The sequence below is a fragment of the Penaeus japonicus genome, unplaced genomic scaffold (genome assembly GCF_977035675.1).
Source record: "Penaeus japonicus unplaced genomic scaffold, GWHDUDI00000001_assembly GWHDUDI00000005, whole genome shotgun sequence".
Lineage (NCBI taxonomy): Eukaryota > Metazoa > Arthropoda > Malacostraca > Decapoda > Penaeidae > Penaeus > Penaeus japonicus.
The window spans coordinates 4,186,168-4,197,976 of NW_028234407.1; the positions used below are offsets into that span (position 1 = coordinate 4,186,168).

The 11,809-nt window shown below is 39.1% G+C and overlaps 1 protein-coding gene and 1 long non-coding RNA gene across 3 annotated transcripts in view; both read right to left on the bottom strand.

The window, feature by feature from the left end:
- The window catches only part of LOC122254043 (protein mono-ADP-ribosyltransferase PARP3-like), a 6,441-nt gene extending 5,636 nt beyond the window's left edge, over window positions 1–805 (bottom strand). Inside the window, exons 1-2 of one of the 2 annotated variants that reach the window (XM_086536854.1) lie at window positions 709–805; window positions 436–556 (exon numbers count right to left, since the gene is read on the bottom strand). In XM_086536854.1, the coding sequence (XP_086392980.1) occupies window positions 436–534 (99 nt within the window). In that variant the 5' untranslated portion in view covers window positions 535–556; window positions 709–805. The remainder of the gene's footprint in view (window positions 1–435; window positions 557–708) is intronic. The other variant, XM_086536853.1, reaches the window with a different exon arrangement.
- Window positions 806–4,489: 3,684 nt separating this feature from the next.
- Window positions 4,490–7,556, bottom strand: LOC147471765 (uncharacterized). The gene is made up of 4 exons (XR_015191048.1): window positions 7,336–7,556; window positions 5,408–5,529; window positions 5,167–5,294; window positions 4,490–4,676 (listed from the first exon to the last, which is right to left on the bottom strand). It is a non-coding gene; the product is annotated as an uncharacterized LOC147471765 (long non-coding RNA).
- Between the last annotated feature and the right edge of the window lie 4,253 nt (window positions 7,557–11,809).

Genomic DNA, 11,809 nt, shown 5'->3' on the forward strand with positions numbered 1-11,809 from the left:
TGACGGTATAATGATGAGATATGGTGATGATATTGATGTTAATGAAATAGTAATGGTAATAATCATAATAATAATCATAACGGTGATAATAACATCAATAATAATGATGATTATAGCAATAGTAAGGATAATATTAATAATATGATAGTAATGATAAATACGATAACTAATGATAATGATAACAATAATAATGATGCCTAAAAGATGATGAAAATAATAGTGGTGACTGAAATAAAGTGTAATAGTGATGATATAATATTCATAATGATACAACAATAATTATTAAAACAGAAATAAAACTTTTAAAATCTATATATACAATAAAAAAAAATACGAATGACAACGCTAAGAAGAAATATATCAATAACACCATTAAGAATGCAAAGTCAATTTTCTGCACTGAGAGAAAAAAAAAAAAAACCTGCCGTGCCTTACATTGGGACGTTTTTTTTTTAACACAGGGTCGAGTTTTCGTCGCTTCCCTGTTGCAGGAGTTGCAACTCTCTCGCTTCCGTCGCTGGCTTGCCGTTGCATGCTTGTCGGAGTTATGGCGGGCCTAGGAGTATTGTTAACAATTGCTTTGCTATAATTTTCTTAAGAACTTTGCAGTTCTTACTTATAATAAGTAATATGGTGATTGATGATGCTGTATCTCGTCTGTAGCTAAAGATTTGAACATAGGCGTTGTGATGCCATGTTTCTACTCACTTGGTTGATCTTGAGCAATGCTTGAAGAACCTGTATGGGCACTGCGTTGTACAAGCCTCTTATATAAAGGTCTTTATACATCTGGCAACTCGAAAGCCACGCCTTGTCCGGTGCAAGATAAAGTCGCACTTTAACTTAATGTTCAGTATGAATAGAGCGTTTTCATCAAGTTTTTATTTGTTTACTATTAAGTTTGGTTGTTTTGTAAGTATCCATTTCTCTCTCTTTCTCTCCTTCATCAAAAAAAAACTGTTTCTCATGCTCCCTCCCTTCTCTCTCTCTCCATGAGGATTATGTAGTGTTATATATACATAATATCAAATACATCAATAACAAAAAAATATATATGAAAACACATTCTAGTAATGTGTTTTCATATATTTTCATATATGTATGTGTGCCTCTTTTAAGCCAGGTCAAAAGAGCTGAAGAACTTTCACTCCCACGCCCTCTCATTCCAGGCTATGTTCCTGAGTACCCACTGCTGGGAACTACTAATGGGAAAACCATCCATACAACCGGGATGTGTGGAATATATAGACAGACCGGGATCGACTGCGCTACCACTGACGCCTGATGTCTCCTCCTGTTCAGACGTATCGTTATAGTGTTTTATTACTGTGATCATTGTGTCGTATTGACTGATACTTCTGTACTATAATGTAGCCTATCTGCATTATGGAATAAAAAAAATAATTGTATAAACTCTGTATCTAGCCTCACCTCTCTCTCTCTCTCTTTCCACACACACACACACACACACACACACACACATATATATATATATATGTGTGTGTGTGTGTGTGTGTGTATGTATATATATAAATACAAATTTTACCTCTCTGACCGGGATCCGAACCCGAGCCGTCAGATTGACAGACCCAACCCTGAATCCAATGCACCACACGACCCACTAAAAGAATTGTCTAACCAGATGCCTTACAACTGTCATGGAAATTACCTATTTGCTCATAGCAGAGCAGTGATAGCGAGGTTTTACAGACAATTTCCGTGGGCACTCGGCAGCAATGAACCAGAAATTCAAGTCCCAAATTAGGTTACCGAGGTTATATCTATGTGAGAAAGATGGTAGAATGCAATAGCGCATTTTAATATAGAAATACAAATTTTACCTCCCTGACCGGGATTCGAACCCGAGCCGTCAGATTGACAGACCCAACCCTGAATCCAATACACCACACGACCCACTCTCTCTCTCTTTCAGAAACCGAAAGGAGAGTGAGGGGAATAAGAAATAAAGAAAGCGAGTGGGGGGGGGGGGGCAGAAAAACAAAGAAAGACAGAGATGGGGGTGGAGAAAAGAGAGATAGAAAAAAAAATGGGCAAAGAGACAGACTAAGAATACCAAAAATTAAAAACATCCAGCATGACCTGCTAGAGAGAATAGCGTAGAGGTGAACAACAATTAGATAAAACACGTTCCTTTCGTGTCATACGTCTCGGAGTGATAAAAAAAAATGTCTCTCCCTCCCTTTGCTCTCTCTTTCTCTCTTTCTCTTTCTCCCTTTCTCTATTTCTCTCTTACTCTCTCTCTCTCTTTCTTGCTCTTTCTCTCTCTCTTTCATTCATTAAAACTGTTTCTGATGTTCTCTCCCTCTCTCGCTCTCTCTCTCTCTCTCTCGCATGCTCAACTTTTGCGACCTTGGCAACTCACGGCAGTCAACGCCTTATTATCCTTATCATATCTAATTTCTATTTTTGTCTTTGATAGGAACACCTGTGAAGAACCTCTGAGGAAAGAACGAGCACAATCAGGTCGACATTTCGTGTACTATTGTAATTGTTATCATCGCCATCATAATTTATTTTTATTATTATTATTGTACTACTGCCGATAATGATTTCATACACATGTATTTATGCGCATATACCACAGACCTTGTTTAGTTATGAAAGATATCATCGTGAGACCTTATCTTCAGCAATCTTATCTGCAATCTCTTGCTGATATTTCATGTTTAATTTCAATTACTATGATGCTGGCTGGCACCTGATTGATTGCCAACACTTCAAGATTTTATTTGTTTACCATTATGTTTAACTGTTTTATAAGTATCCATCTCTCTTTCTTTCTTTCTCTCTCTCCCTCTCTCTCTCTCTCATTCTCTCTCTCCTCCTCTCTCTGATATGCACTTCAAATGTCACTTGGCAACTTGTTGATTGCCACGTGGTACATTGCAATCATGTAGAGAAGGGAAAATACCGACCAGGAACATATTTATAGCTGACCAGGCGGGTCGGTGTATAAATGAGACGACCCAGCTTGGCCTCACTCAGTCCTCCACAGACACAAACAATTTCCATCTAGGGAGCAGCAATCTGCCCCTTCCCCAATTCTGCCGTGAGACATGCAACCTAGCAAGACATCGACAAACCACTCGCTACCAAAGTAAATATTACTATATCTACATGTGAAATCAACTCCCAATAAAGTACCATCTATTGCTAAAAACACCTTTTGTAAGTATATCTAATGAATTGGTGGCAGCGTTGGGATCCATTCTGCGCTCCTCACAAACGTCATCAGAAGCAGGATCCACTACAAATAGCTGAAAGACGAACTTACCTCCAAAAAGATATATCTCATTCGTCATGCGACCTCACATGGGATTTCTCCCTCATCTCCTCAGAGCTATCTGCCACAACGCAGAGCAAGAGTTCCACTACAGGCATCCAACAACGTCAAGAGTTTGTTGACATACGGCCATAGGAACAAGCAGCCAAAGCCAACATCAAGACTTGGACACATAAGGCCTGGTAACATGCAGAAAGAACGAGATCAATGAACAAGATGAACTTTCCACACCCACCGCCACTGATGAAATTTTCTTCAAAATATTTCTGCTCAAAGTTTTTTGTTTATGAAACTGTTTTCTTTCATGGTCATTCAACATAAGTAATTAGATTTTAATCTCTTATCGACTTACTCATTTAATAATTTCATTAAGTGTATTTTCTAATATGTCGTTAAAGAAAGTAATTTCTAATGTTTCAGTTCTTTCTATACTGTTACTCTTTTTTTTTCTTTTTTTTTTTTTCTTATGAAACTACAAAATTATTTAGCTACGCAATATATTTAAACAACATGAGAGATTTTTAATTATCTTTAGGAAAATTCCCTTCATAATTTTCCTACCTCCGCCCCCCCCCCCCCTCCCCCGCAAGTGCGTGTGTCTTGGTAAGCCACCACACGCGTCCCACCCCCCCCCCCCCCCCCCCGTGTGTACGTACCCTCCTCCACTCGCCATCCTAGAGGTTAAAAGAAAAATCATATGCTTTTATTGTTTAACAAGCAAGGCCTCCATGACATGACCATGATAGCTTCAGAGAGGCTTAGCAAATCAGCTTTGTCAGTCATGATGTCCCGAAATCGCTATCTTGAGGACCAACGTACCTTCACAACTATGTGGGTGTTGTTGCACAGTTAGATAAGGTTTATCTGGGTTCGTTAAATCTACGAGAGATATAGTGCTCTTTCATTTTCTTTTTATACTCATATTAGCCATATAGATTATAAAAAATTGATTCTGCTTTCCCTCATTATTATCCTCTTCTATCATTCTCAATTACTTCCTATTTGGTCTAATTGCTAATACGCAGGTAAACGGTCTTCCTCCCTATATATATATATATATATATATATATATATATATATATGTATATATATGTATATATATATATATATATATATATATATATATATATATATATACATATATATATATATATATATATATATATATAGGCACAAATTATATAAAAGTTACAGTACGATAAAAAAAGTAAATAAAACTATCCATTTCTCAGCACTTCGATCGGAAGGTTCGACTTTGTGCAACTGAGCTTCTTTCCTGGGTGGAAGTAGTCAACTGAGCCGGTCGTCTGGGCGGTCTTCCTCCCTTTAGGATAGGCATGGTTGCAGGTCGTCTTCAGCGAGCTTTGGTAAACTGTGATTTGGAGGCGGAGAAAGAGTTTTTTGAGATGAAAGAAATGTGGAGAAAACATTGAGGAAATGTGGAGGGAAAGGAGGAGAAAGTGTAGTAGTAGGAGAGAGAGGGAAATAGTAGAAAGGAATAGGGAGATATATAGGGAAAGTGAAAGGAAAAAAAGAAAATAATAAAAGGGAAAAAGTACAAGGAAAGAAGGGATGAGAAGAAAGAAGAAGGTGAAGCGGTAAAAAAAAAGACTAAATGGAATGGAAAACAGAAGGGAGGGAGGGAGGGAGGGAGGAATAAAAGAAATAATTGCATGCAAGTGATTATATTTTTACATTCCTGAAATAAAAGAGTAAGGCATTTTTGTTTTTATGTGTGTATGCGATCTATGCTTGTGCTTTATCGTGGGTTTACGTGTTTGTGCGTGCTTGAATGTATGCGCGTGTTTGTACGTTCTTGTGTTCTTGAATACCCTTACAGGTGAGAACTAGTCTTCCCTCACCAGGAAAATGAAGCATCATGCAAACCGCACTGCAGTTCCGCTCTTTTCCGATGGTCAACATCTCCTTCAAACGCGTAACTGTTACGGGCGCTCCTGCAATCTTTACCGCATTCAAGATCTACTCGACCCTAAAACGAGCAAAGAAAGAAAGCAAATAAAACCAAGGAGCTCAATCAAGAGAACACAACAGAGCATATAATCGACATTAAATCCTACCTCCGTAATTACAAGTCCGGCTCACCTACGAAAACAAGCGGTTCTCATCTCGCCCATTTTGGCATTCCTCTTGTGACTCATGAACTCATGTCGTCGCTTCGGACAGCACACGTGGAGGTAGAAGTTTCCATTCCCGGCGTCCAGCAGCTGGGACGAAGAAGTCAGTCATTGGTTTTCCATTATCTGTATATGGATATCTAATCAATAAATAAACAAATTAATGAATATAAATATAATATAAAAAGTATTTATATGTGCATATATGTATATTTATTCATTTATTGAACCATAGACATATTCCATGTAAAATGCACACCACTAGTCAATTTTGAAACATCATTTCAAAATGAAATTTTATGTTTAACTATTAAAGAGGATAGTTAGGTGAACTTACGCAAAGGGATTTATGTCCCTTGGATGGTCATGTGAGACCTGGAAGCCATCTTCGAAACTACTACATGTTGACAGTCTACAAGATTTACTGATTTCGTCTGATTCAAAGATCTTACTACTTATGACCATAATTTTGTCCCATCAGTTACCCAGACAGATGGCTCTTAAAATCAAAGGGCATTTTCTGTCCCGTCAGTTACCATTCTTTTTTTCCTATCTCTGAGTACGATCTAAGCATAAGTCTATACTCTCTTCTTCTGGGTCATGATAACATTTATTTCACGTTTTGACTCGACCGCGATCCTCGCCTTCAGCAAATGTTCGCTTCAGTGTCCATCATACAACTATGGGAAAGAGCTTACACAAAGCACAAGTTCAGCCTCCAGCGGCAGTCCAGCATCACCCTCCGGACGAGAAGCAAGAGCGGCCAAAGAATACAAGGAGAAGAGTTAGACTCCAAACCTTACAGCCTTTCAGATGGATAGGACGATCGCCCCAGTGTATCATCACCATAAATAAACGAGGGCCTTCTGCTCTAGCTGAGCTTTGCTGTTGTATTCAACTCTATTCTCTCTCTCTCCCTCTCTCTCTCTCTCGCTCTCTCTCTCTCTCACACTTTCTCTCTCGCTCTCGCTTTCGCTCTCTTTTTCCCTATCCTTCTCTCGCTCTCGCTTTCGCTCTCCTTTCTCTCTCTCTCTCCTCTCTCTCTCTCTCTCTTTCTCTCTCTCCCTTCCTCCCTCTCTCTCTCCCCCTCTCCCTCCCCCTCCCTCTCTCCCTCTCCCCCCCCCCCTCTCTCTCTCGTATGGACATGTGTGTCCGAGGACAATCACGTCATCATGACCTTCCTCTATAACAGGTCAATTGCGCTGACCTGGTAGACCTCACCAAGGAATGCCGGGGAGACTGTCTGGAGAGTTCGGTTCGTGAACAATCGTGTGGTTAACGTGTTGTAGTGTGTAAGTGTGTAGTAATCGTATTGCTTCACACATATTCGCTATACATACTTCAGTTATAAACATAAATATCTATTCTATAGAGAAGGATGTTCAAGTGGAGAACATCACAAGCGGTGACTCACTACATCTCTCTCTCTTTCTCTTTCTCTTTCTCTTTCTCTTTCTCTTTCTCTTTCTCTCGCTCTCTCTCTCTATATATATATGTATATATATATATATATATATATATATATATATATATATATATATATATATATATATTTGTCAATCTACCAATCTATCCATATATATATATATATATATGTGTGTGTGTGTGTGTGTGTTTGTGTATTTATGTCTGTGTGTGTGATTTATTATAGCCAAGAGAGAAAAAAAAAATATATATATATATATATGTATATATGTATATATATATATATATATATATATATATATATATATATATATATATATATATATATATGTAAAGAGCGAGAAAGGGAAGAAAAGTAAAGAAACAAATATAGGGAGAAAAACAAATATAATAGATATGAAAAGTATTGAAACCATGAACAGTCAGACAAAAAACAAGAGGAGAGGGAGAGAGAGAGAAAAAACCTCTTACCATAACTTTGGTCCTGTTGAAAGGATCTTTCAGAAGCAGGTGCCATTCGCCTGGTCTTGTGGTCGCCAAGGAAGCTCCTCGTAAGATCCCACTCTCCCTCCGGAGGTCCTCCTCCAAGGCGTCTGCCAGTTGCTGAGAAGTCGTGTGGAAATTGGGAAAGGATTAATACTGATCGCATAGCGTCGAGAAGAACTTTTCTCACCCACGTACATGTAAAACTCAAACACACGAACAAACAAACAAGCAAACGTGCATACATACTCACACATATATTTAGTAGATTTATTATATATACATAGACATACATATATATTTTTTTTCTTTTTTTTTTCATATATATATATATATATATATATATATATATATATATATACATAGAGAAAATAAGAAAGAGGGAGAAACGAAGGAAAACGAGAAGTAGAAGAGTAATAAAAGGACAGACGAAGAGGGAGATAGGGAGAGGAAAGAGAGGAGAAAAACAGAGAGAAGTCCTGGTGTTGCGAGCGTTGTTGCATGCAAGGGAGTGAAAACAACCTAGTGATTCAGTGAGGCGCATTTGCACTGGTATTAAAAAAAACACGATTATAGATCAAAATATCTAAGCTAATATATTTTACAGCTTGCAGAGAATTGCCCTTCTAGTAGACATTTTTTCATTTAATTCTGTTGGCTTGGACGCGGCATTAGTCGATCGGTACACATTCAGAAGTTTATTTGCGCGGATGCATCTGGTTACAATGGACGACCAGTGCAATTGATGTCGATCCAAGGGTACATCTTTAAGGAATCAATCATGTAAATACATCCATTTTTTGGTGGATAGCTTACGTCTCTTAAAAAAAAAAAAACAGACTAGAACAACAACAAAAAAATACGGAAATCTTCGTTATCTTCAAGGTTGGGCAACTATGATACGATAAGATAAGTTTCGGTAAACTTAAAAATATATCAATGCATCAATCCATCCTTTGCCACCACTTATCTCATAATCTCAGTCCGTGTACTCATTACCAACAGTTTATCATTGGTTCGCGTATATTTATAATGATAATTCCGATGACTCATTCGTCTGGCACTGTGTGTTATTGCTGTTATATTGCCTCGATTTCTTGTGCCCCCGCAAGAGGAACCGCTTGTCGTGGTGCGGGGGCTTGAGCTCCTTCCTCGGACGAGCCCGCCCTGGATCTGGCCAGTCTCTTCCTCCCGTTGGGGTGGCCTACCAGCGGCGGGTTCTCCGAGGAGGGACGACCAAATGGTTCCTAGGTGCTGATCTAGTAAGTGGGATTGCACTCGCTGCCTATCCTGATGCAAGCAAGGTCTGTGGCATTCGAGCACGAATACATATGTGAATGAAAACGTTATTGGCAGTAGTACAATATTAATAAAAGAAATATATGGTGACGATGTTAACAATTACAATAATACAGAGACTCACCCATTCCCACCCGCCCATGATGTACTATTTAGAGGCATGTTATGTTATACTTGTTCTTTCCTTAGAGGTTCCTCACAGGTTCATCACAGGTGGTCCTATCAAAGACTAAAAGAGAGATAAGATATGATAAGGAGTTAAAGGCGTTGGCTGCTGCGAGTTGCCAAGGTTGCAAATGTTGAGCATTGTTGCATAGCAGGAGGATGAGAAAGCAATTTGAGTCATTCTACAAACGACCATGCATTTCATAGAGAGAATTTAAATTTTCTTGTCGCGAATCTCTACATTTTTCCAAAAGGTAATTACGTTATGTCATCACTTAAAATACGATTGATTTTAACCGTTACTGGACGTAAGACGCGAACGGTACGTGTTGTACCTGTGTCCTACGCACGGTATTCTCTTTTCTCTCTCTCTCTCTTCCTCTTTGTCTATCCACCTCTGTGAGGGTTGTCTTAGTCTATCGTAACTGACAACCCAGCACAAAATAGGTAGTGATGCCAGACACAAGGTTTGAACATTACAGGTTTATTCCATAATGCAGATAGTCTGTCGTTATGGTGCACGAAAGATATATTCACTACAGCACATGATCATAGTAATAAACAATATCACAACACGTATGAACAAGCGGGGAAAATCAGGTGTCACGGTAGCGTCGTCGATCCCTGGTCTGTCGGTATATTCCAAACATCCTGCTTATATGGAAGGCTTCGCATCTGACGTCCCCAACGGTAGCTACTGGGGAAGGTAGTTTGGAATGCAGTAGGGGCGTGGCAATTAGCTCATTTGAGGGTCTAGGTCTGTGGGATAGCAAGTATTAGCTAATTAACTGTCAATCAAAGTTGATCCGACCTGACCCGGCGATAGCCTCACTAGCTAGTCATATGATTTTTGTATTTGATTTATATGTATTTAATATCGTATATAGCATTCTATATAATTCTCACAGCCTCTCTCTCTCTCGTTCGTTCGTTCGTTTCGTCTGTGTGTGTGTTATGGATGTCTTAGTCTGTTGGAACTAATAACCCACACAAAATAGGTATGTGATGCCAGACACAGGGCTTATGCAATTCAGCTTTATTCCACAATGCAGATAGTCTGACGTTATAGTACGCGATACACTCCAGCACAATGATCATAGTAATAAACACTATCACGACACGGTGGAGAAATCAGGCGTCAGTGGTAGCGCAATCGATCCCGGTCTGTCTGTATGTTGCACACATCCCGGTTATATGGAGGTTTCCTATCTGCAGTTCCTAATGGTGGTTACGCGGGAAGGTAGTCTGTAATGTAGTCTTGTAGTAGTCAAAGGTATTCAGGGAGGCAACTATGAGTGAATTACCCAACCATCAAAGTTGAGCTGACCTGACCCACGCGATTGCCTTTCTAGCTAGAGTGTGATTCATATTATTTTCGTATGCTGATCTGCTGATATATTGATATTATATATAACAACTGCATGGATGAGTGGCAGTGCCAAAAAAGTAGGATGGGAGGTAGAGGTGTATAGATATTGCATGTATATAGATATATCAAAATATTATCTAGAGAAAACTAAAGAAGAATGAGTTGTTGGAATAAACAAGTTAGTTACCAGATGCAGGGTAGATGGAAGCATATTGCAATAAGATCTCAAAATGATGCATCTTACATGTGACCTTGGCTGTAGTAGTTCTGAAAGATAGAGGGCAAGTATACTACATATTAGAAGTAGATATGGGTATATCAAGTTTGGATTTCAGAGAACGTGCACGACGTTTTGATTTGGGATGGGAGGCCTGGAATAGAAAGAGAAGTAAATTTCCAGTGAGAAGAAATGAATCACAAAACAAATAAATTCAGTGTTCATGGGCAAAATTCTAAGAAGTCTGGAAGTAGTAAGAAAACCATTACTGGCGGTATTTCCTCATGTGACCGTACACTAGGTCATTTTGATGCAGGGAGCAGTACTCATGGCTCTGATAGCCGAATAAAGCCGGAACTGTGTCAGGCGAAAAGTAACCGTGCTCGCAGTACTTAGCAGTGGACAGTATAATAGGTCGGTACAACAGACGTCTTCTCGTGAGACCATTGTGGCTCTGGAAGCCAAACATCGGGGCAGGCCCGGAATAATTATAAAAGAAATGACCGGTTTGGCGGTCGTTGTAATGAATGAAGGCCTACTTCTCATGGAAGTAGGCCGTGGTAGGCCGAGACTAGGTAAATTGGATGTAAAACCGAATCTTGTCCTCAATGGTTAATTTTCTTTAGCAGAGGAAATTCTGATAAGCCAAGATTTGTAAAGGCCATTAATGATAGTGGCTGAAAATGTAAAGAAATTCACTCAGATAGGCTCGGGGAGGAAGGATTAGTTAAGATGATTTAGGCGAGATTTGTTGTGCAAATAACTTTTCACTCTATATTCAACTAAAGGCAATGAAATTGTTATTGTGAGTGGCACACGTTATGAGAATCATATAGTGTGTTTATATATTGATATTAAATACATAAATGGATCAATATACAAAAAATACATGAATCACACACGAACTAGTGAGGCACCGGGTCAGATCAGGTCAACTTTGATGGACAGGTAATTCACACATAGTTGCCTTCCCAAGCACCTCGACCCTCAAAAGAACTTTGACTGTCACACCCCCTACATTCCAGACTACCTTTCCGCATAACCACTGCTGGGAAACCCTTCCATATAAGCGGGATATCTGGAACATACACACAGACCGGGGTCGACTGCGCTGGTGCTTACACCTGATTTCTCTGCCTGTTTATACGTGTCGTGATAGCGTTTATTACTGTGATCATTATGATGTAGTGCATAATATATATCGTCCACCATAACGTCAGACTATCTGCATTATGGAATTAACCTTAATTGTATAAACCCTGTGTCTAGCATCACATACCCATTTTGTGTGGGTTATTAGTACCAACAGACTAAGACAGCCATCACACATATCGTCCTACCGAGTTACTGAATATTCATTTCGAGCCATGACATCCTAGTTGCAGCATCAAGTGTGTTTGTGAACAGAAATG